The sequence below is a fragment of the Anopheles maculipalpis genome, chromosome 3RL, assembly GCF_943734695.1.
Source record: "Anopheles maculipalpis chromosome 3RL, idAnoMacuDA_375_x, whole genome shotgun sequence".
NCBI lineage: Eukaryota > Metazoa > Arthropoda > Insecta > Diptera > Culicidae > Anopheles > Anopheles maculipalpis.
The window spans coordinates 5,159,344-5,184,749 of record NC_064872.1 but is presented as its reverse complement, the minus strand read 5'-3'; the positions used below and the strand labels follow the sequence as shown (position 1 = coordinate 5,184,749).

The window sequence follows — 25,406 nt, the reverse complement described above, 5'->3', positions numbered from 1 at the left end:
CCTAAAGTAGGACAAATTGTAACAATTACATGTTACAATAGTATCCAGTAACACCGTTTCGTTCGTAAGGAGGTCTAAAATTAATAAAGGTATCATAACCGGGTACGTCTACCAAGCTCTCGAAATGTTCAACTCCAGCTCCACCGCTGAATAATTCAATTCAAATGCAAATCAAATTGCATTCGAATCATCCTGTACTAAAGCAGCTTCCGCAGCAGAGTCACGAGTCAGCAAGAGTGTAGAAGCATACGATCACCTCCAAGTCAACCAAAGCGCGCGTAAAACTGGAAAGGAATCGGTCTGGAGGGGACTCGAGGGGCCTGTTTTATGGCCCATTGGCTTATTTTCACTCGTGGCAGCATGGTAGCTGCATCATGACCGGTCCGGTCGCCTCTCCCGGTACGCGTGCCGTTGTTGAACTTGAAGCCACCACCACTGCCTCCGACGACAGGTTCCAAAGCCTACGGGTTTCTGCTCCCCTTTTTCGGTGTTGCCGCTTCTTTCGGGAAAGAGGCAACCGGGACCACCGACCGATCTCTAGCGCCTTGCTTGAAGTTCAAGTTTAACTGGTTCGGTGTTTGTACTTTTCTTCGCTTCTCCTGGTATCGATCGATGCCCTCGCATCGCTTGTTTGGTTCGATCGACTACTTCTGGAGCGCTCACTCTGGTTGTGGGTTTCTTCCTTTCGATATCGTCATACTGTAAGTGATCATCGCAGCTTAGTGAGTTGTAGTTTAACGGAGCCGGCAGGCAGGGCATGGTTTTCTTTACACCAGGGCAGTAGGTTTCGAGTGTCGTCATTATTAAAAGCAGTCAAGACACCAAAACACAATGCCCAGAGCAACCTTAGAGCAGGTGAAGGAAATCGAAAACAACCATCAAATGGTCAGTGCTCTTCTATGTTTTCCTCGTGTATTGCTCGTCAAAGTGTTTTGAACTTAAGAGAAATTTGGAAACCAGTCTTTGCCGTTTGTAATAATCCTTCTAAAGACGGCTTCCTCTTCCCCGCTACCACCATAAACGTCAAAACAGCTTTCGGCAAGGTGTCACAATATCAAAAGAGCACCTCAATTTTATTGGTTCAATTTCCTGCCCCGACTCAATCGATCCGCCAATCCACCAAAAAAAGGGCTGACGTTTTCTGCAAAGGAAAGTTCTCCCGAATCGTGCGTGGACGATGGTTGAAAACTTTTACTTTTTATCGAGCAGCAGGTCCACCGGTTCGTGCCGGTATTTCTCTGGAGCACAGGCTTTGGAAAGTGCCGGTTACCGGGGGTGATCGATCTCCACTTTATGATATAATACTGCAGAAAGTCCACGCAGATCGCGCGAGATCTTGAACCGTTAATTGAAAGTGTCCTGTGGACGATAAACGCTTGGGGCGTGGTCCATCCATGTCAACGATAGCGGTGTAATCGTAAACTTCGCCATTGAAAAACATCTCAATGTCACTTACTCCCGGCAACGATGGTGCAGGAACATAAATAGAAGCATAAAAACCGATACGGTAGCTCGTCCGATTTAATGTGTTTTTCTTCGCGCCAACACTTATCTTCCTGCGGTTGGTGATGGTTCCAATGGCTTGACCATTTCATTCACACGCAAACCACACAGCACACAGTCTTCTGAGTTTATTTTTTTTTTTTGTTACCACTGCTGCGTGGACCATTAGGTTAGCAAATGAGCCGCTGAGCTGTTGCTGTTTGGAGCGTTGGAATATGTTTCGAGCACGTATCAGAAGGAGAAAGTGAAGAAATTACCGTCAGCGTCCTCTTGTATACCTGTGTGTGTGCACAGGAGAGATGGCTGATATAGTAAGGGAATTTTCCAAAAATTAAAACTTCCCAGCTGCCCAATTGACGTAGGCGCATCATTAATTTCGTTATGGCAGCAATGCTCCCTCCGTGGAGCTTATCGATTAGGGTGGAGGTTTTTTTTTTGGGGAGACCTTTCAATTTTCAGTATGTTGTAGCGGTACTTTGGGCTGTATGGAAAGCTGGGAAGGAGTGATGATTGTTTGTTTAAGGGTTGGCGCTAAGTGTAGCATACATTAAGGGGTTGTACTTTTCGAATGCTCATTATTGCTTTTTTTTATTAACCACAGTTTATAATACATGTTTGCAATAATTTTGTGTATATAAATGCGGCTGTTAGTATCTTTACTTTGGAATTCCGCTATATATATAATCGATTAAGAATATGGCTCTCCTTATAGCTTTCATATTCAGTGACCAAGCTGGGTCAACGAACTATGGAACAATGAAAGTATCATTGGAAGGAACGTTTTGCTCTACATTAAAATTCCCCATTCGTAGCATCTTCATCTGCCCTTGTAATACTGATTTACGTAGGAGTAAAACATAAAGATAAGGGGTCTAACCTTCCAAGTTATCCAAAATTTCACCTTGGGATCTCAACATCAACATAAACGTTGAGCTTTTTTCAGGATTTAATCAAAGCATCTAGTGAGAAAGGGAATCTAAAGGGCGATTCTATGATGAAATTCTTATAGTTAGAGCCCAGAGACATCAGAGTCCGTCGATGAAAATCGCTCTTAAGCTTACAAATGAACTAATAACTAATGAACTATACAAAGTCCTCAGTATTTTAAGGAGAATCATACTCCCCATGGGATAGTCGTATCATGACGATATTTCTCTATTGTTCATCACCATGATCATGTGGTAGGCACAAATTGACGGCGTTTATGCGTTCGTCAGAGAGACCTGGATAATCGATTGATAGCTGACGGTGTTCGACCTTGAGAAGTTTTAAAGTCTTCGGACATTACTTCAATGTTTACAGTTGCATCTGTGGAACCTCATAAGGCATCCTAGTTTCTTCATCTTCTAATTTCAATTCTGACACATACCCTAGCATGGCTAATTAAAGGTTTTATCTGTTTAACGGAGATGTGGTGAAGACGACATGCTTGTCTTTGACTTTAGACTCTTCTGCGTCGTGAGGACACACGCCTTGAACAAAGCCGAAAAGAGACTAATATGCTCACGTAAGGCGTGAAAGTTTGTTTTTTTTTGCAACCTAATTCTCCGCACAACCCGCCAAAGCGTCGCTCCACACTCTATTCGTCTCAATTATTTTGCTTGACCAGTTTTCGCATACAAAGAAAGTGATCGCCGTGTGCAACATCGATCCGACGCACCTGTGCGATGGTTCGGCACAAGAGAATCGATACGATTGCACGATCTCGTTTCGATTTGAGTGGCGCCCGTTGGCGAAATGGAAGGAAAAAAAATCACAAAACGGGAACACGCACCAGCCATCATCACCGGGGAGTGTGTGTTTGCTTTTGCATCGAATTTCGGCCGGTTGTTGTTCGATTGACCCAATGAATGCACCAAGTGCAAATGCCTCACGAAAATGGATCGCCACTGAGCCCACCCTGTGTGCATGAGGCGACGCCAGATCGATCATCGCATCATGCATATAGCATCATCGATCGGGCTATTATTGGGTTTGGTTTTAATTTTCCCCCAAAATTGTAACTTTTATGTAATCCGACCGCCACATACGAGGCGGCTGAAATGCATACATGCCATATCGCAATCGACTTGTTGCACTTTGCTTTTGTTTTGGGCCAATCATCAGGGGGGGGGGGGGGGGGGGGGGTGTGATCGTGATTGTGGAAACAGCGGTCCTTATTAGCGGTGTGGGTGTATGTGGAGAGATCATATCTGCAGATGATTTGCAAATTCTCGACGATGCAAAATTAGGATATTACTCGACTGAAGGGTGTGGTCGGTTGTTGGAGGCCTCTTGGTTTTTTTTTAACTCTGTTTAATTTCTCTTTGTCCTAGATTGCAGTTTTTGCGGTGTAATTTTTGGACTTGTTGTTGTTTCTGCGGCTTGCAAATTTGGTGCTAAAAATACTAGAGAAACAAGAGGAGTGGAAAAGATGCATTCATACTGATGTGTTGTAACGAATCATACCTTGAGGTTCTGCCGAATCTCATCAACTGTATCATGAATTCTGAAATTTAAATTCTTCATCTAACTCTCATGCTCCACACGATGATAAACCATTGTACCACAAAGGATACCTTTCAACAGCTTCACCAAATGAAGTATGTGAGCTGACACACACCGCCGTTCAGGTGAAAGCCTTTCGCTCTGAGGGATGTGTGAGTTATCGAAAGTCCTGCCCTGGACCGCCGCCATCATCCATACCTAAGGGATGCGTGATGGCATTATGCGTCCGTTTTGCGTGATCGTCGGCTGCATCATCGACGTACGATGGGTTAATCAAACGAGCGTAACAAAGATGGTATGGGCAACGCAACCGAGCAACTTTCCCATAACGAGCATACACGCACCCACCAGACGACGGACCGACACTTGCGAGTGACAACACCGATCGCCGTTCGATGTTAACGCCGGAATAAATCAAATCACTCTCTTGCCACGCGTGCCGTCTCGAATGCAAAGTAGTTCACACTGTGAGTACGCTCGTTCCGGCCTGCTCCAGGCCCGCTCGGGAATAGAAAAAGAAATTTATGACGAAATCCTTTGACTGAGATTGTCTACACACGTGCAACATGTGTCCCGGTGCGTTACTAAGTGGCGTTACGCATTACCATTGCCGATTGTAACGAATGGTAGTAGTGCAACACCGCATCTACCACATACGATTAGGATCGGAGCTTAGCAAACAAGGATTAGCTCCCTCTAGCAGCGCATCATACGGAGATCTCCCATTTTTGTACGCACACACGCCCGGGTTTCACTTTCGTTTGCGTTATGCGACAACGCACCGTCAACGACGGCCATGGCCAAAACTGAGCGACACCGTGGCGCGGGAACAAGCGTAACCGGAATCGTTGCGGCGGAACCAAACAAAAAAACCCTTTACGCGTGCGGGCCAATGTCCCGCCGGGCGACAGTGAAAATAGTTAGTGAACTTCACTCTCGATCGCTCTCACTGTCGATTTCATTCGCGACTTTTCGAGCGACAAATTGGTTGCCGGGGCCGGGTGGGCGTCGAACGTGCGCGTACTTGCGGTTGTAAAGCGTGTTTGTGGGCAAGAGGCCTCCTGGTACTTGGAACGGGGTAGGGTTGGATTTATGGAAAAGCGCGATATATCACATGGTGAATGAAAATAGTCACATTAGTTCCGCTGTAAATGTGGTTTCAATTTGAAATTTTGGTTATAACTAGAAATCAAGCTGTTAACTAGTACGCATTATGTTTGTTGCTTGGTGAAGGTAGGCAAAGATGTTTTTGTTGAAAAGACGTTTGAATTTCGAGCAATTTTACTAATTTTTTTTGTAGAAGTCTTCTCTTTATTATCCTTAAACAAAACACGAAGCTTGGTGTCTAATTTTATAGCCAAACTCCGAAGAGATCAATATAGAAATTCATCCGAAATTATTTAATTCCGTACACAGAGATCTGTTTGAATCTACGCGGTGTTTGAGTAAATAGAGGAGTACGTGTAGGAAATAACTTTTGGAGGGTGAGAAAACTGGACAAAGGAATCCTCATGAGCGATCCACATGAGGTACAAGTCCAAACAGCCAATATCTGACCTCGTGACAAGAGCAGAGTAGCGATATTCTAGAATCTCCCGGATGGCTTTTGACGTATTGTAGAATATCCATGTTCTCACGATATGATCGATATCTTGCTCGACGTCCTAACTAGTGACCTAACCAACAATCAGCACAAAATCTTCAAATCAGCGAGTGCCATATTGTTAATTCTTAAGGGTACCTTGAGAGACTCTTTTATCTTGATATGGATGCTCTAAATCTTAAGTCCTTGTTACTGGGTGATAAAGCATTCCTCCTCCCGGCTTTGATCAACAACTTAAGCTTAAGCATCTTGGGCTTGGGTGTCTTTCGTCGTCTCACTTTTCTCCAGAAAGGGAGAAGATGTTATTAAAAGTCAAATTGGCCATAACCCAAAGAAAGCTTCATATTTCATGCGTACATTATCAAATCTCACACTCATTTCAGCCAATTTTCTTCACTTTCCTGGCAATAAACTCGTTGCATATTTCACGGCATACCACAAGCCGAGCAGCCTCAGTATGTGCAAAATGTTTCACACGCCAAAAACCGATCCGTCTCTCGCATCTTGGATCGCGTGGACGTGTACCGTACACGAATCGCCATTACAATTCACCAATAGATGGCGAAAATCGAAATTCTTTTGCCCGTACGCATCATCCGCAACGGATCGCCGAAAGAACTGTTGTGCCTAAAGAAAGTGGGCAAAATGCGAGGGAAATCTTGAGCCGCGCGTGTGTGTGTTGTGTACAGCATCAGGAAAAGTGTGCCCCTTCAACCGTGTCAAACTTCGAGGCTTCGATCATCACATTGCCGAGGTCCACACGCCCGGGACTTATGAATCGCGCGGTAATCGCGCACCTCGGTGTGTGTGTGTGTGTGTGTGTGTGTGTGTGTGTGTGTGTGTGTGAATGTGTGGGTATATGTAGATATGTAAGCCTAATTAAAGGTACCACTCTGCTACACACGAACCGATGCTCGGCACGGAACCACAAGGAGGGGCCAACACTTTTCTCTGACGTGAAAATCGAAAATCTTAACCAGCATCAACACCCAAGTACCGAGACACAGGTATGCAATGCAGGCACAGATGGACGGCACTTGCGAGATAACAGTTTTCCATTCGGAATCCGGTTTCCGTCCAACGATTTTCGGTTTCCGCTAGGCGAGAATAGGCGAGAGCCACTTTCGTGTAATTTTTCTTCTTCTTCTGTTGCTTCTCTCATGTGTGTTTGGGTGTACTTTATCTCTTTGTGCATGTCCGTGTGGGGCACCTTATCTATTCGCGAGATGGGGAGAAAAACACTGACCATCACACGAAGGGCACGATCGCAAAGATCGAAGGGATTGTTGTTGTGCAGAGTTTTTTTTCCATAAAATTCAACCACTTAGCAAGCAAATGAAAGGAAAGTGAAGGAGATGGGCGGACACTTGCTGCTACTTGTGGGCATATGTTTGGTTTCTAAACTATTCAACCCGGTAAGGGGCGGCACCGAATAATCGTGTGGTTAAAGAAAAGGAAAGCTTCCAATTTGTTTGTTATTTTTATGCTCCCTCTAACACCCTCTTAGTGGTCTCATCTCGCGTACGAGTAATTCCAGGTGTAATACACACGAGTGTTTGAAGCATTTTAACGTTATTAATGCCCCCTAGCTCCTGGACACAACAGGGCATGTGCAAAGGGGATGAATGGGGATTGAATTTCCCCATAATGAGTCCGTATTGGACGCTACGGTCAACGAGAGCAGATAGAAGAGTGACGTCTCTTCTTAATCTGCTTGGGCGAAATGACCAAAACTCCCAACACCAAGATCAGTCGTCGGCCAAATGAAGATAAATGATTTAATCGATGTTTGAATTCATTCACTAACACCTGAGCCCTTTTCCATGTTGGAGAACTTGATTCGATTCAAGAGATTCAGCTAAATTTAAGCGCACTTTTTAGTTAAAAACCGGTTCACCTGCTTCAAAGATTAATGTTTATCACTCTCTCTTTTATAATATTTAAAGTTATTTTCCCTTTTTATTCTCATTGCATTTGAATTATTTTTACAAAGAAGAGCCACTCACACTGCTGACACTGTAATTTAATGAACCGTAAAAATGCTCACACTTGATCGAAAATTTAGTGTACACATTAACACTTTTTCTTTCGATCGCTGCCTTCGCTCGCGTCGTGAGACCGACTTGAAGCCAAAAAAAAAAAAAAGGAGGCACACAAAAAACACACATGAGACATCGATCAACATTCAATTGAACATGCGTTCAAATTGCTGTTGGAATGTTGGTTTTTTTCCCCCTGCGTTTTTGTATCTCTCGCCTTCTCTACGCTTTATGATCGATTTATTCCACAAAAACAATTTCCCACTGCGGTGAATTTTGTACATTTACGATAAGCTTTCGTCAAATGTACCCTTTTTTTTATTTAAGGCTTCACACATACGCGGCATATCGCTCATCAGGGTGGGGAAAATTTAATTTCACTTTAAAAATAATTGTTACCACCGTGAGTGAGGGTGGTGATATCCGACCAGCAATAAGTTGGTTAATGTATGCTTTTGATGAATTCCATTACAGATGCGTCTCGGCATGGTAATGTGCCTAATGTTAAGAAGTGTAATCGCAAGCATAAAACCATTCATGTTGCTAATTGGACATAGAAAGTGTAGTTGAATAAAGATAAAAAAGAGAATTGTTTAGAAAAGTCGAAAAATTTAAATTTTTTTTAAAATACTAATGTCATGTTTGGGTAATTTGTTAAACATTAAGCATTGAACCATATTGTCCTATCCTAACATGATTATTATTCACTCTTTGATCTACCTTTCCCACCTCTACACTCATGCCTTTACCCTGACTCTTTTGACCGCTTAGTTCCGGGTTCGATTATGAGACACATTACCAAAAATTAATTATCCACCATGTAGCAGTAGGGTTGGTTTAACTAAATGCGTGGCGAAGGTACGGCAATATTATTAGCCTACCCTTTTGCTTTCCCAAAACATCAAAACAATTCAAATGGCGGAGCATGAGCGACAGAGACTACATAAATCGTTCGCCCCGATAAAGCACCGTACCGTGTGCGTTGGCGCTGTGCGGTGCATCCGAAAGAAGGCACCACCCCACGCCAACAGGTAAAAACGTTAAAAAGTATGCTTTCGCTTTCGTTCGCGGTTTGTGCCACCCACCGTAACCGTTCTTGCACCCTGCACCGGGGCTCGGGAGCAGCAGCAAACACACGGAAGTTGACCGTTGGCTGCGGTTGCCTTATTGTATTCAAATTTTGCTCACGTGCTTACGCCGTCGATGGACCACCAAATCAGTTTTGGCAAACCACATGGACCACATTGGGGAGCAGGAAATGTTTCTTCCAATCCTGATCTCCCCCCTAACCGGTGGGGATCCGCGCCACTTCCCGCTGTGCCATGTAACGGTGTGGAGTGGAAAAAAAAAAGAGAAGGAAAACCCGAACTGGCGATATGATCGATGCGATATTTATGCTCTCCACGCATACACACACTCATGGCGGGCGCATCTTGTTTTTCCCATTGAAATATCGGACCCGTTTTTCGGTCATTTAAGCCACCGGAGTGCGTAATTATTGATCCGATCGGTTCGGGGGAAGGAAAATCGTCGGAGTGGAGTTTCGATTTTCACATCGTTAAGTGAAACTGCATGCAGTCGCTTTCGAGCATCATATTTAAATAAGGTGATGAGATTGGAGGAACCAAAAGCTGAGCCAGTATTGGCCGTTGTTGAGCGTTGTTTTGGAGACTGTTGCGAAGGATTTCCTATCTGCCGTCAATGAATGCTTATATTGGCGTAGGAAACAAACGAAGAAGAGACACATATTTTGCGCAGCAAGAAATCATGCCATGTGCACAAATGGTCCGTAAGCAGGATTGCATGGAATATATGCATTTGAAGCAGGTTGCATTTTATAGTTAAAAGTGTTTTTCGATCATATTTGATTGCGACAAACGCGGAAGGGTTAGTGTTCCTCGTAAGTAGAGTATGTGCAGCGCAACTTTCTGCCCTTTTCGTGATCTACATATAAGTTATGTATCTATGTATGCCTTCATTTAATTGATTTTTTTAATATATTTTACATACCATACGCTGCCTGAATAACCTCGTGGCTTGTTGAGGTGTTTCTCCAGTGCCGAAACCCTTATAATTTAATTAGAAATAAATTAATTAGACAAACTTTTTACCAAAGCATATAGAAGGAAAATGGCAAAAATACTATGAAAAGGAGAAAATCTTCCTATTTCGCACCACGTGTTCGACAACCGATCGTGGTTGAATGATGACCCTCGTTGACTACAACTAACCTCACATGAAAATCCAAAGCCATGCTTGAGAAAAACAGTCAAGACGCGGTTTGAACTAAAATCGGGTGCGTTGGAGGTGCGAACATGCTTGGCTCCCCTGAAAATATAATTCGTTTCAGCAACGCTGTGCACAACACTGTATTCGATGTTTTTCTTCGAGCCTTTGTGTTTATACAGTGCAGCTTGAAACTGAAGATGTTCATAATGACAATCGTTTTATCTCAAATTTTGTTTTATGCACTGTGATATAGAAAAAAAAGATATTTAAGAAGCACTGAAACAATTTTGGAAATAATTTCCATCCATTTTTCACGCGATGTTTGTTTATTTTCTATCCGTACTGAACCGCGTTTGACAGCTCCCTTTTGACATTCGCTAGAACTGTCAGTGGAATTCTTTCCTTTGGTTTGACAGCAGCCCATACAGTTCACGTCGTAAAATCAACAAACAGTGTGCTTTTTAGCTGCTTTTGTGCCCGTAGACATTCACTTTTGTGTTGGAATTGTTATTATTCGAAAGTGGTTTCAGAACCACCCCTTTCCGGCTAGAATCTAGGCACACGGCATTACATCGATTGAGTGGCATCAGTACAGTCAGCAGTAACAAAGCAATTCGCTGACTTCATCCATCGCTGAGCAGCAACAGTGGCGCTGACGGTGGTAGCTGCGGTGCAGCCGATAACGACGGTGCTGACGGCCGAGGAACAGGAACAGGCTCGCGCTCCAACGCCAGGGCGCTTGCGACAGCGAAACATGGTAAATTCGCATTGGTGATTTGTTTCGATATGTACACAGCAGCTTCGGCAGCTGCATCCATTATTACAGAAAGATCGAGATAAAAATAACGCATGCTCTCATCGCCACAATGTGGCTACTATATATTTTTCTATTTTTCCATCCCTCTCCATTGCTCCTGCTTGCAGTCGATTACGGAGTTTTTGAAAGATCTACCATGCCACAACGAGGAAAACTTTTCACTCTTTAACACGGAAAATGGGGTAAAAACATCCTCGAAAAGGCCTTCCGTCTACATCCCTACGGTGGATATTCCTTCCGAGCAGGGTAAGTGCGGTGCATCAAACGGTGTCGGTGGTTGGTCCCTGGAGTGTAGATAACATCCTGTTCTTTCTTTCCACAGTCATAGTCACGGACAAGAAGAACATTCTGCTCCGCTATCTACATCAGCAATGGGACAAGAAGGTACAGAAGAGTGGTCAAGAAACACCCAACACGATCAACCGAAAGCAAACAAGTTCATACATGTTTATCGTCCATTTTTCTCTTTCTCTTTGAAGAATCCTCCCAAAAAGCGTGAGCTAGAAAATGCGTCGAACGATCTGCTGCGCAAAAGACCCCGCCTCGAAACACGCGACAATAACAACACGTAGACACGATGGATGGGTGAAATGGATTGCAACGGAAACACACACACACATTAAATAAGCGTTCTAATGGAATTTAATGATAAGCTTTTGAGTGTCAGGATTGGAAGGATGGAAAGGTGGACGTTTGTAGGGAATATGTAAGGGCAGGAAGGTCGAGGGGCGTAGCAGGAACCTTCAGGTAATATCTCAATTATCGCTACAGAAGAGCAAATAAATGGGGAGTTTACTCATTAGAGTGCAGTCTCGATACTAGTATGAATTTTCAAAGTCTAATAAAATTCTCGTTAGAACAGACATTTTTTCAGCGCTTCCAATAACTGGGAAGCATTTAACGTTTTGTGACAGTAACTCTCCACCAAGTAGTATGATTTTTTCATTTGGGTAAAATTTTAATTATGTCATGAATGTACGATTTTTGTTTGTTTGTTTTTCTTAACATTTTCTTTGAGCAAACGGATCCACAACGGATGCGTTTAGCAAGACTAGATACACCTTTAACGCAGAAAAAAAAGTTATGGCTTAAATACTAAGAATTATAGTGTTCCCTCGAGTGTATTAGAATTGTCCTTAAGTCGTCTAAACGCCATTCAGAATACCCATACCTCACAGACAGTTGGGTGTCATTCTCAATACAACCTAATTGCCCTATTGTGAACCTAAATGTAGTTTTCATGAAGAGAGTTAGGTCATCTACAACCTTATAGCGTAGTTGGGAAAAATTTAGCAGTAAATTCTGCATCCTCCAAATCCTTACGTTGTGTCCCAGTAAAAGCAGGACAGAAATCAGCAACCACCGTTGGGAAAATGCTGGTAATTTATCTTCAATTCGTGTAAGGATATAATAATAACGGAACGGGGAGCGAACGAAATAAACAGCGTGAAACATGAATCGATGCTATGCGAAGACTTCCAGTAATGGCAAGTGTCACAACATTTTCTTCTAAAGCTACTCATAGAAAAGAATGCTGAAAAGCATTCATACCCGATAAAGAAACAGCGTATCACGTACATGTAATGTAGTATGATCGTATTTCTTTGTAAGAGCCGAAAATTCTGAACGAACCTAACGAATTGTGCGTTAAAAGAAATGGAGCTGGATGGAGAGAATAGACAAAAATTGAACTAAAATAACAGGACGGAGCGGTTCGAAAACCGGCAGGACATGAAACATTCGGAAATCGAAACGGCGACAGTGGCATCCGTCTTCACACGACAGGATCGAAGTTCAAATCCCATTTGAGCCGTTACCCGTGATGTCAGCTAGTCTAATAAGCCAAAAGACGGCCGGCCGAACCTTAAGTAAAAGGTCCTTAAAGCCAATAAGAGAAGAGAGCAAAAAGACGAAGCAAACAGGTGGGTGCATCGTTGCGAATGTGCACAAACACATTCTGCAATGTGATTCATCATCTAGCTTTCGAGCAGCAACAATTTTCACACCCCAGTTGCTGTATTACGTGGCTTTCACGCGTGACTCAGATCATCCAAAATCTCACCATTTACCACTGAAACAAAAATGCATCCTGCAGCGCCACTAGGAAATGAAGTCAAAGCTTTACAACTTCAAATCCGTTCCATACGCGCTCCGTTTTATGCTTCATTAATTTAAATGCAAAGCACGATCATCCACCACACACATGGTCGGGAGTTCCGTGCCTATCTCTTTCGCGATAGCACGGAAACCGAATGAACGAATCAGTTTATCCGCACATCAAAAGCACCCGAATAACTTTTCCGTGTGAACAAATTTGCAATTGGCCGTTTGAGTTGGAAACGACTACTACTCGCTGAAACTTTTCATCTCGAATGGTTCGATGTCGTGTTTGCGGTTAGAGCGCAGTGGATGGACTCGTGGTAAGAGTAGGGTGAGCCTTTGGGAGGATTTGCTTCCTTTACGCTTACGTAATGATTCCGCCTAAACTACCGAGGATGCTGTGGAAACTATCAGCGAAGCGAAGTCGTTCGGCTTGTGTGATCAACTATTTGCATATTCCCCATGACACACAAGACGCACTGCTTTCTCTCGCTTACATGAGGAGAATCCACTTGAGTCTGAATGGAAAATGAAGATGAGCTGTCTTTGGTGACGTGACCGCACATCCGACTTTTCCGAGGAACAAGCGAAATTTCTTGAACGCTCCACACGTCCACCGGTACACCATATCAGCTCATTGTCCTTTCGCTGCGAATCATAAGACGGACAGCGCCAACACAGGGTTAACGGACCTCTGCTAATGCGAGTAGGTGGTGGAAAACAACGCCCACACCCGATTGTGGAAATGAGCACGAAAGAGGCACCATGAACGGGCATGATCGGCTTTGAGACGTAACGAAAGACATAAACATATGCTCACCCCTATCTTCGTCACGCTCCTAGAGGTGCTCATTTTCTCACCACAGCACTCATTTTCACGAGAGCTGAACATTCTCACATCGCTCTCTCTCTCTTTACAGGGGAAGCAATCACAAGACGCACACGCACACACAAATCAATGTTGGGGCTTCCTTTGTGGCCCATTGCTTGTTTTTTCCCTCCCTGTAGATTGAACTTTCCGGCATTTTGTTGGTAGTTGTTTATGAGTGGGGCACGATGGTTACGGCGAAAAGGCTACGGTTGGCCTCTAACGAGTGACAAACAGGTGGTTAATAATAAATACCGACACGCAACGGGCGGGTTTAGGCGAGACGCTTAGGGAAAGAAGGGTTCTTTTTCCTATGTTTTGGATAGGAGAAAATGTCCAAAACATAAACTGAGCTATTAAGCGCGATTTTTTGAGGGATTCGGAACTCCCGGATTAAGACGTTTTTGATGGCGACATCATATGAATTTCTTTCTCCATTCGCAATATCTTCACCTTCTGCCCTCCTGTAAGGGGTTAACGATTGATGAAGAAATCGTACTTCACGTTTGTATGAGTATGGCCTTACCCGATTGTCATCTGTATGGGGAACTCTCTCGCCATTGCAGTACTTGTAGTAGTAACAAAGGATATTTCGCTTTTTTACGATTGTGTATAGAAAACAGCTGAAATGCGTAGACCAATGATGTGAGTGTGTAGGCTATTTATCTTACTTCGCGAATATTTCCCGGAGGTCATGGTTTACAAAGAAGCGTCAACAGACGAGTCCGTCAGGGAGATGAGTAGATCAAGTTGAAAACGAATCGCGAAAAATAGTCGGCGATCCTGATTAGAAGTAGCAATATTTTATTCAGGTAAGTATAAAGACCTTACAAATCGAGAAATCAAGGAAAAATTTGATGAAGTCCTTGAAGAGAGTCCTGATCATTGTTTGCAAAGAACACACAACAATCAGATAACGTCCCTAACCTCTCGAATTCATCTGTCTTCCCAACGGTACACTGTACGCAACCGACTGGCGTCCACGTGTCGCCTCCAGTCCACAGAACACATACACTCCCAGATGACCAGCCACGATGACTGGTGTCGTCGATTTTTTCTGTTTTCCTATTATCACGTTTCCTATTATCCTATTATTACATATTATTATGTATTCCTATTATAGCTCAGGGCAGAGAGCATCGAGTGCGCTCAAGTGAGCTTCAACTCTCACAACACACTACTCAACCTCAGCTCAACTGCTCAGAGCGAACTTAATGTGTGTGTTTTTGTCCCTGCCGTGGTGTAGTGGTGCGTTTATGTTTCGGACAAAATTCTCCCCACTCATTTGTCTTTTGTTGTTGGTGGTGTGTGTTGGGATCGGTACGGAATTTTTCCACACCGACAGTAGCAGTGCAAAAGCCAGAGCACCATTCAGTAGATCGTGAGTGTTTCAATGCGTCGGACGTGCATCGAAGTGTCGCGTTACGCTATTCCCGGCTCTCGGAACAAGAAGCGCTAGCCCCAAGAAAAGAGGAAAAAAAAAATCATCCAGGAGGCCACATCAGCAAAACCCGCCAGTCTAGTATTTGAACGCCTTCCATCAGCTGCCCAACACCAACAGTTAGTTGTCCCGGTTGGGGAAGGAAACGGAAAGAAGGTAGTGGAGGAGGAATTGGGAAGGTTCTATCTAACTATTGAGTGTAATATTTTGGATATACGATTGTGTAGTGTCTCTGTTGCTTACTGAACATGTACTGCTGACGACACACACCCAACACACACACGGTTCTGATTTTTACGGATCTCTCGGGGGTTTGTTGGCAAATTTTGCTGCCCTCGAAGCAGGGAAGGACACCGCGTACGAAGGCGTTACGTATTGAATGTGAATTATCGATGCAAAGTGGACATTTATTCTGCTAACTTCTGCGCCCCGAATGAAGGAAGCTGGCCCGTACCATGTTTGGTTGCATTGTGTTGACACTCGCACCATGTGGCATCCCATTACTACTAGAGGGCTTTTTGTGTGCGTATTTAGAGCGTGAGGGGCAGTATGCCAGTACACTGATGTATGCAAAGACAGAACGTCCGAAAGTGTGTCTGTGTGTTGAGTGAAGAGTAGTAGAAAGCTGGGCAAACATCTTTCATTCATCTTCAATCCTCTTTTAGGGTTGTAAAAGTGAAGGCGAGAACTTCGAGTGAGACGATTAAGTGTTTGCGAATACGGTTACACACCCGGTCTGTCAAATGGGACGTCAAACTGAGTGTTTTTGTACTAAATATCTTTGATTTAATGACAAGTTAAAAGATCGCTTTAATCAAAATTGACAGTGCGTCGCCATGGTAGCAGTGCAACTTAAAAAAATAGATAGATCTTTGACAAAGATCTGAACAATCCATCCAGTGTACGATTGTATGTGCGATCGATCACAACTTCGAACCAGTGTGAGTGTGACTGCGTACACGATCGTATGTCTGTAGCAGTAGAACAAAAAGAAGAAGAAAAAAACAAGATGCTGTGGCCCGGTTTGAATGGGATGAGAATGAGCAAACCGTAGACGCGCAATTCTATAAATATAAATCGGCCGTTCAAGCGTGTTCCTACAACTACTGTCCGTCCCGATGATTTTCCCAGCACTGAACAGCCCGAACACACTCGCATAAAGATTCCTCATTAGTCGTGTTGAGTTTATTTTCATTATGATGATCGTTTTTTTTTTTTTCTGATCTTTCTTTGTGATTTTTTATTGCACAAATATGTGCAATAAAACAAACAAATTTTATTGAAAAATGAACATAAAAATGTAATTTTCCTATTTAAATTTTAATAAAACATTTTCTGTTTTATTTGATTTGATCCCTACAATAAACAATAACACGATCGATTAATCTATCCAAAAACTGGCATTCCCCGCAAAAAACAAAAAACAACTTCTTAAAGGCTCGAGTAAACAGAATTTCTTTGGCGCCAAATGTGCGTATCATCATCATCATTCGGCACCGGCCTGCGCCATCTTTCTTTTCTCTTGGGCATCTTGTACGAATTTTCATAACACACATGCTTCCTCCCCCCCTCCCTCCTCCCCCATCCTCACCTTCGTTCCACCCCAGTATCGGAAGCAAACTTTGATCGAACGGCAACCAGAACGAACGACGTCGCTGACGATGGCGATTGCAATCGAAAGTGAAAATATTTGTTTTTGTCCCCCAAAACCCCTTTCTTGCTACCGCCACCTTCATACCGAATAGGGTGCCTTTCGTTCAGCATGTTTCTTTTTTTTTTGCAACGATTTCATCCGTCCGGGCTGCGTGGGGTCGTGGTCGCCATCGTCGAGGGAAATCCCGGGACGAAAGAAATATCTTCGCGATCTCTAACCCATCCGGCTTTTGCGTGTTCGTGTTCTCGTTTTCCCTACCGAATATTGAAGAGCAAGTGCTCGTTTTTTCCCTTTCTCTTCCTTTGGTGAATTGGGTTTTCCTTTTTTTTTCGCGCTCACGCTCGGTTTCTCTTGCTCCGGCGATGCGATTAATTGTGGTACGAGGTTGGCCGTTAAGCGGGCTGCGAATTGAACGTGAGGGACCTGTGTTGGTAAATAGTGTTATTGCTTTCGTATCGCTAGAAGGTGAAGCACCTTTACGGATATGTCAAAGCGTCTTGGGCACATCCTTGAGGATAGTAAAAAAACAAACTCTCCCCCCCCCCACACACACATATTTTAAAATTTATCAGAGAGTGATCATGAATTAAAGATCGAGTCAATCGAAAGGTATTCTCTCTTGCCATAACATTACGCTCCATTCATTTTCCGCGAGGAAATAGAGAAGAACGGTTTTCCCGCGTGTAAAATCATCTCACTCAAGTCGATCTTAAGCGTGAAAGGTTCAGCTTGGTGCAGCAACAACTACAGCAAAAAAAAAAAAGATCATTTAAAACAGCCGCGTGGTTAGCAGCGTTCGCTCGCAGAAAAATAATGGAAATTATCCGCCGTTGATTTGTGCGACAAACGTGTCGCAGGTGTTAATTGGAATTTTATCTAACAGGCCCCCAACAAGTGTAGTGCGTGTGTGTCTGTGTTGAAGGTGACAAAGAAGAAATTCTAACGAGAAAAAAAACCAAAAAAATATTTTTTTTATTCAACGTAATAAGACTTCTGTGTCCGACCTGTGTGTGCGTGCTTCTGTTGAACGATTTGCATTTTCTAGTGGTACGTGCGTGTGTGTGTTTGTGTATATTTTTTCCGAGCCGTGTTTTCCGTCTGCAGAGTGCAATTAAATTATTATTATTTTTTGGTTTTCCATCAAAACGTGTAGCAGCTCCGGAAGCAGGAAGTGTTTGATTTGTGTACCGTGTGGTTGTGCTGGCGTGTGTGAGGGAAAGGTGAAATTTCCACGCTAACGAGGTTTAATTGTGTTTGGTGTGTAAGTGTGCTGGTGGGTGTGTGTGTGTGCGTGTTTAAAACAGGGAATGGCATTTAGTGTTGTGCGCGTGTTGTAGCTGCAAGTGAAATAGATTTCACCAAACACGCGACCCGGAAGCTGACAGGTGGCGTAAAAGTTTCAGAATTAGTTTTGCTTGGAGTGGAGCCCCGAAGCAGCTTATCGGCAAGGTGTCCGAAAGTTCATCCGAAGGCCAGCGGGAGGAAGCAAGTGACCGACGTCGATCGGGAGCTGAGCAAAATGTATGCAAACTGTTAATTACTCTGTTTGTTTATTGTTGTTTTGTTTGTTCGTGATCTTTATTGTTCTCATTTATACTTTTCTACCCTTTTCCTCGTTTTTTTAATTTAAATTTGAACGTTTTTTTATTTGAATTTATGTATATATTTTTTTTATCGTGATGATACTTCATTACGCTTTCACCACTATGTACGGAGCAACAGGAATCATTGTACATTTTAAACCAGTTCTCTGAAGTTTTAAAGTCATACGCATACACGATTCGTTGTTTGTTTTCTTGTTGTGCGATAATGTGCTGTCCCCTGTTTTTTTCTAGTTCCGATTCAGATTCTGCTCTCTTGTGCTTGATATCATGTTACTGTTGTGCCTATTGCTTTTTTACAGCTCGTTTTGATTGTTTTGTTCCAAAGTTCCAATGATACGGAGTGGCTTTTTATCGTTTACTCCTTTCTTATCTTAGTTACGCTAGTTCCCTTCACGGCTTAAGGCTTTTTTATTCGTTTTTTAATGAATTATAGAAGAGATACAGTAAGTTAGTATAAGAAAGCGCAAATATGTGGCAGAAACAAAAAGAAGTATAAAAAATGTTAGGAAAAAGAAAAAATACACAACTTGCAACGAATTTAAGAACACTTTAGAAGAAAAGATCTCAAAGACGAAATACAATTTTACCTTAAATAATAACAATTTTATTTAAAAAACAAATTTTAATATCGTTTTGAAAAACTGGGCGAATCAGTTAATTTTATGTTGCAACACGAACACCTACAGATGGCCATCCTCTCACTAAACCGCAGATCTGCAATACGGCCACGCATACGAGCCGAGCGTAACACGGAGGAAGTAAATCCTGACAAATGTTCTGACAGCTAATCGAATGATAATGTTGCGCTTCCTATCGGTGCTTCTGATCGTTCCGCAGAAGGCTTTAGCGAAACTTTATCACTCGTACGTTTGAATTTTGGCTGCTCGTGAAAATCAAAATGATGGGCCCCAGCCCAGAGAGCACCATAATCCTAACGCTGAGCAGGGTGGAAATGATGGGCCCGTTGTTCGCTTATCCAGTTTGGTCTTGTAAAGCGAAGGCCCTCTCGACGATAGATAAAAGGAAGAGACCACGGAACAGAAACAGGCGAACGAACGGGCGCGCCACCGGTTTTTCCGATATTCACATGCAAATGTTTCCGCTTACATGTGTCGTAAAGGATAATACGAAATCGATCAATTCGCCTATCGCGTCGTCGCTCAACCCGATGATACACCTATCTCACGCTCTCTCTCGTTTTCGCTTTCTGGGCGTTCAATGAACTCACACTCAAACACACACAACCCATCCACTAATGGTCCAGTTGGTCCGATCGTCACGAAGAAGGCCGCACGATTGAGTCATGGAAAATGGTTCCGATTTTCCACTTCATGTCATTTTGTTTAGAGAACCGATTGGTAAAGTTGTTTAGAGGGAGCGACTATGTTTTCCATTATTTTTCCTTTTGCTGTTCTTGAATGCATGGAAAAATCGTTTCCTTACTCGGAATCTCTGACGCACACACACACTGGCACAAACGCCCACACAGTGGATGGGCTGCTGTGCTGTGGCCAATTTGGATAGGGCAAATTCAGCCGAGATGGCATCTTGAATCGCTCAATTTCGACGAACGACCATAAATCTTCCATTTTTTTCCGGTGCTTCGATGGGTCCGGCATTCCTTCCCTGGATGACGCGAACAACCTCGCTCTGGTAAAGCAAAATTCTCCTGGTGGTGTTATGAATGTAGATTGTTTTCCTGGAAATGGGTGAACGAATAAATTCTGTCTGAGAAAAGGTTTCTTTTTTCTCTATTTTCTACTAAGAGGAAAAATTACACCAAATAACATCGATGGGAAAGGAATATTACAGGGGAAAAAGGCACTGGAATTGTTTCGCTGAATACAATAAAATATAAAAAAAAACGCGCGCACTCACACGCACGTTGTAAGCTGGCTTCTTGCTTATGGTGGAAAAGTTTCCCCAAAAAATAACAAGCAAAGACAAGGCGGCCGGCCTACACAATGTAAAGTTTGCATAATATTGACATGGATTTCTAAATCGAAATAACATTAGCTCACCTTTGCTGACAGCCATCTTCATAATTTCCTATCCTTTTTTGGCATCTCTTCCTCCCAAATGCCCTCTCATCACTCATAAAATCGATGCAGTATAATATTTTGCCTTGTTATCATTTTTCACGACCATCATTCCGATGATTTCACATATTTACATAGGCATAAAATTCAATTTACTTTCTCTACATCAACTGGGGAGAGAGAAAGCAGACATTCTTGCCTGCTCTTTTTGACCCTATTTTGTTGTTAGGATGATCGGTCGTACCGTGAGATGCTGTTGTGTGCTGTGCTGTGCGGGGGTTTTTGGCTTGTGTGTTTATCAAATTATACCCTTCAAAGATCAACTTTTTCAATCATCGTCCGCGTGTAGATCTCTCCCGTGCATGACGGCATGATCTCAAAGAAATGCTAAAAGCCGCTTTACGGTTTATTTAGTTACGGATGTTATTTTGAGGCGAACTAACGTGCCGGAAAGTGCGCATTTGCTTCTGTACGATTGACGATCATTTCACGAAACACCAGGCGTCTCCATCGAGTTTTGTTTATGGTGGAAAATTTTATATTATTTTCTCGTACTCGTAAGTTTCATATTATACAAGAGAATGGGCTTAAAACCTTTACAAATATGAAACAATTTGCTGCTTTAAAATGTTTCTCACAAGCTCATGTGCCTTTCAAAGCGCAGCATTCGCAAGCCGCGGTCATTATGCCGCTTGATTGTTTCTATTTTCAACTCACGCTGTGTTCCTATTGTGTGTTTGCCTTTTTCCACTCAACAACTCGCATACTCGAGCTGTGCCTAATCAAATCGTTCAGATTCGCTGATGGCTGTCACTTGTCACATAATCTCTGCTTTCCTTGATTTTCCGCATTCTCGGCAGCTCAACTCTCTCCCCATTTGTTGATTCAACAACAACAGCAGCAGCACCAGCTATGCCCCGCCATTGCATAGCCATAGGAAGACTATCTCCTTTCCTCCTTCCCGGGCAGGGTTTAACACCAATCTTTCGTCTCCTGCTAACCAAATAACATGGCAGCTGGTTTAGCAGGTCGATTTTCAAAAAGAAATGAAGGCAAAACTGCGAGGGCAACAAAAATGGTGTTGCGTGACGCGCACACGTTTGTTGCCCTGACCTAGCACGCAAAATCGTATGCATATTTTACAGGGAGCTATTTTTTTTCGCCCCCGGTGGACACGAGCGCGGTGGTTTGGGATTTGATTTTCCAATCGTCATCATCGGGGACGGTGTGAAGTGCACGAATCGAAAGCAGAATAGGAAACGGCAGCGTGACAATAGAACGGTGGCATGACAAATTTGATCAATGTCAGGGGATCTGATTAGCTTATTCAGCAACACTTACTGTGCACTTGTTTCGGGGGTTGATTTGGTTTTGCTGTTGTTTGATATGTGAAAAACTCTTCCAAATCAGATGAGTGTTTTTGTGTGTGTGTGTGTGTGTGTGTGTGTGTGTGTGTGTGTGTGTGTGTGTGTGTGTGTGTGTGTGTGTGTGTGTGTGTGTGTCTGGAGGATAATAATATTGGCAGAACTTAGTTAGAGTTTTGGGACAATTAAAAGCCATCAAATCAATAGCACACGTAGGAAATTCGTTTATTTTGCTTTTAAATAATTGATTTGTTTGTTTAAAGTGGAAATTTGCCACACACGGGTGGAAGCTTGAATATAAAATGAAGGATTTTTTTTTACTTAAAGAGTGTCAGAAAGCCTACGTTGAACATCCGCCATTTTTTCCCAATTATTCCTCCTTTTGAATCCTGTTGAATGATGGGCATTGCAGATGTGCATATTTTTATTAAAAAATTGACCACAGTTTTCATACAGTTTCAAATGAATAAAAAAGTATAAGTTTAATGGCTGTTTAACATTTCCTACAATTAAATAAAAAAGTACATTCAAATAAATCAATAATCAACCATAAAAATTACAGAAATTAATGTCATTGACCACTCGAGAAGATAATCTCGATTGAATAGAAAACTCAAAACAAAAGTTAATAGCAAAATTCTGGAGGTGTCTCACCATGACTTTTAGCTACCATATGTCATTTAATTATTGTAAATGAGCTACAAAAAATTTGTATTTTCGGATTCAAGACACACACGCACTCACAATCGCATCGAATTTCTGTAAACAATTTAACGTCTTCATCGGTCGCCTCGGCGAAAATTAAACCTCAAAACCCTCATTGCTGCATCTTATCGCACATTCCTTTCGATCTTTTTTTATTTTCTTCTGTTTTTACGCTGCATGAAAATGTCACCCCAAGAGCATGCCGAAAGAAGCGAAAGGGCAATTCTGGGACGCCGAAAACACAGCGTCACAATAAAGATGGGCGAGCGGCGTAATTGTTTATTGTTTTGAGGGCACGCTCGGTAGTAGTTTCTGTGGACCCCTCCCCTCGTATCTGTTTCATCATCGACTTCATTGGCAAACGCAAAACAGAGCTGCCATAATAAAAGTCTGGTCTAGTTGATATTTTTGTCAAATATCATCAGCAAAACTGACGAGATTGTACAGAGGAAAAAGGCTGTGCTATCAACGGCGGTTGAGTTGGGCAACAAAACGAGACAATCCTTTTCACTCGCTGGGTTTTCTACCCAGCTGGGTTTTCTACCCATATGTATTGGTTTTCAACCAATACATATGAACGATACGATGGCGTCTTAAACAAAAGGGGAAGTTTGTTGGTTTCTGTTGAGCTCAAAGATTTATATCTAAAGTTATTTTTAAGAAACAATTTCCGTCCACCTTTTTTCTTCAATTGTCTCTGTCTCATCGACTGTAAATATATCCCGTCACTCGTTCGCTGTGTTGTGATTCAAAGGTGCTTTTTTTCTTCTTCTTCCTAGAATAAACTGAACCCTCTTAAAGCGCACATTTTCTCCCCATTAATCCGCTTTTGATCAGACGTGTACGTTCGTTCAATAGATTGTTTGAGGGCAACACCGCGACGTCAAAGCGAAAACTTTGTCATCTTCAAGCCCTTGGTCTATCGTACACAAAGGATTAAGGATTTTCCCTTACACATAGACACACAGACACGCATAGGCTCCCCTACTCACACACACACAAACGTGTATAGGCTCAACAGGTGGTTGTGCTCTGCGGATAGAAGGGATCGAGAGGGAGGGTGAAAATTTGGTCCCTATTCATGTGCACCTCATTCATTCATGTCCCGGAGCGATTGTTGCTTGCGCGGTACGATTGTGCACTGAATCGCGGAAAATAGGCCTCTCGGAATCCTGGGTTTTGGGCCAAACTTTCAGTATAAGGTGTGCCAACGTGGATGGTTGGCGCATCGTGTAAATATGTACATCAGACTCTTTGGTATAAGCTGGTAATTGTTGTATTGCTTGGCTAGTTCGTTAACTCTTGATTATTCTGTTGGAGTTCTTTTTTTGTTAGAGAAAAGGTATTTGATGTTATAATTAGCAATTGTTTAATAAACTCTTTATTAATATGATATAATATTACTTTATGCTTTCTCTTATCTCTTTAGCGTTTAATGAGCTTTTAATTAATCTTGTAAATATCCGTAATATATCCTCAGCTTGTAAAATTAATATCTTGAATGTTGAACACTGTAAAGCCGTATTACAAACATTCTTTAGGGACATCAGACTTTGATTCGAATCTTCTAATCTATTTGGTATTCTAATCCCTGCTTGAGATTCTACTCTCTGTTAAGAATAATATTTTATTGCTTACCCATTCACTCATAAAAGATTTGGATCTCTACTCAAGGAAGCAATCAAACCTCTTTTACACTAAAATCTCAGTTGAAAACTCTCTCTCTCTCTCTTTATCCTTTTTAATATCCAAAAACTTTTATCGCATGTTATCTGCTAGTAAATTAAACAATTCTTTTGTAAGATTCTACTCATTCATTCATTCCTACCGAATACGATGATACTTCCCTGTTGAAGTAAAGATTCCAACGACAGAATTCCGTATGTTTGTTCACCCTTTTGGTACACTTAAATCAGGGCCATCAGGGCGATTGAACTCACCGTCTGCTTGAGCTCCCGCGGAAGGACAACGTTTTCCTGTCCGCTCCCTGTCCGCGGATTTGCGATCAGTACCAGCCCGGCCCCATGACAAGGATTTGTTGTCAAACTATTTTTAAACGCATTAATCCTACTTAAATTATTTACCCCATCTTGAACCGGATGCTGCTGGGGAAGGGGGGGGGCAAGGGGAGGGAAACAGGGATTCGATCACCGAGACAGTGTACGCGACCGCTGCTGATGGTGCTGCCTGCTGCTGCGAGGTCAATGCATGCATCCGCAGGGTACACCGTGTACCAAGAGCGTTTGCCAAGAACTGGTCATTAAACAATGTTTTTCGCGTTACGGACGCTTGCTCGTTCGCGCGCCCGGACCAAGTTCCGTTTCGTATTATTTTGAGTAAAATTTTGCATCATCCGTCATTTTTTTTTTTCGCTATCTGTCCTCGTCGTCGTCAAGTGTGTGTGGTTGTGCAGTCTGTGTGAAGGATGGATTGTTGCGTTCGTTGGTGGCGTCGTGTCGACGGATTGATGTGGAAACATAGTCCCCGGATGAGAAGGTTCTAAGAATAGTCTCGGGTTGGGTTGTTTGGCTTTTTTTTTATTATTTGCAAGCAGACGGCAGGCATCTGCGAACCCTCGGATGGCTTTTTTTTGCGTACCTTGAGTGATTATTTTCTTCCCGCTCTACCATTTTTTCCGCTGCGTAACACAAATGCGTCGTTTAGGGATGCGTTCCTTACAGTCCAATTTATTTAGTATGAAACCTTAAAGTTGTTGTTATCTCTAAATCTTATAATGTTTAAAACATGTGAACACTTGCTTTAGGACCAGGGAAGTGCTGCATTTTGAAGCTTTTTTTCCGAACCTGCCGGTGAACAATTTCACAAACGCCATTGACCGTGACCTCATATTCTAGCCGTGTAAGACAATCCGGACACCAGAATCTTGAAAGGAACTCTGACGCACGGTTGTCGTTGTTGGGAAAACTTTTCCTCCCCAAAACTCAACTCGGCT

The 25,406-nt window shown here is 42.7% G+C and overlaps 3 protein-coding genes across 3 annotated transcripts in view; all 3 read left to right on the top strand.

Annotated features, from left to right (window-relative positions):
• The window catches only part of LOC126565646 (uncharacterized), a 184,829-nt gene that overhangs the window by 57,304 nt on the left and 102,119 nt on the right, over nt 1-25,406 (top strand). The window lies entirely within an intron of this gene.
• LOC126565557 (CCHC-type zinc finger nucleic acid binding protein) overlaps nt 1-25,406 on the top strand; it is a 132,548-nt gene that overhangs the window by 14,281 nt on the left and 92,861 nt on the right. The window lies entirely within an intron of this gene.
• Nucleotides 10,504-11,272, top strand: LOC126565687 (DET1- and DDB1-associated protein 1). The gene is made up of 4 exons (XM_050222889.1): nt 10,504-10,618; nt 10,786-10,924; nt 11,001-11,062; nt 11,158-11,272. The coding sequence occupies exons 1-4, from the start codon at nt 10,616-10,618 to the stop codon at nt 11,248-11,250; spliced, it is 297 nt and encodes a 98-aa protein (XP_050078846.1). The 5' UTR covers nt 10,504-10,615; the 3' UTR covers nt 11,251-11,272.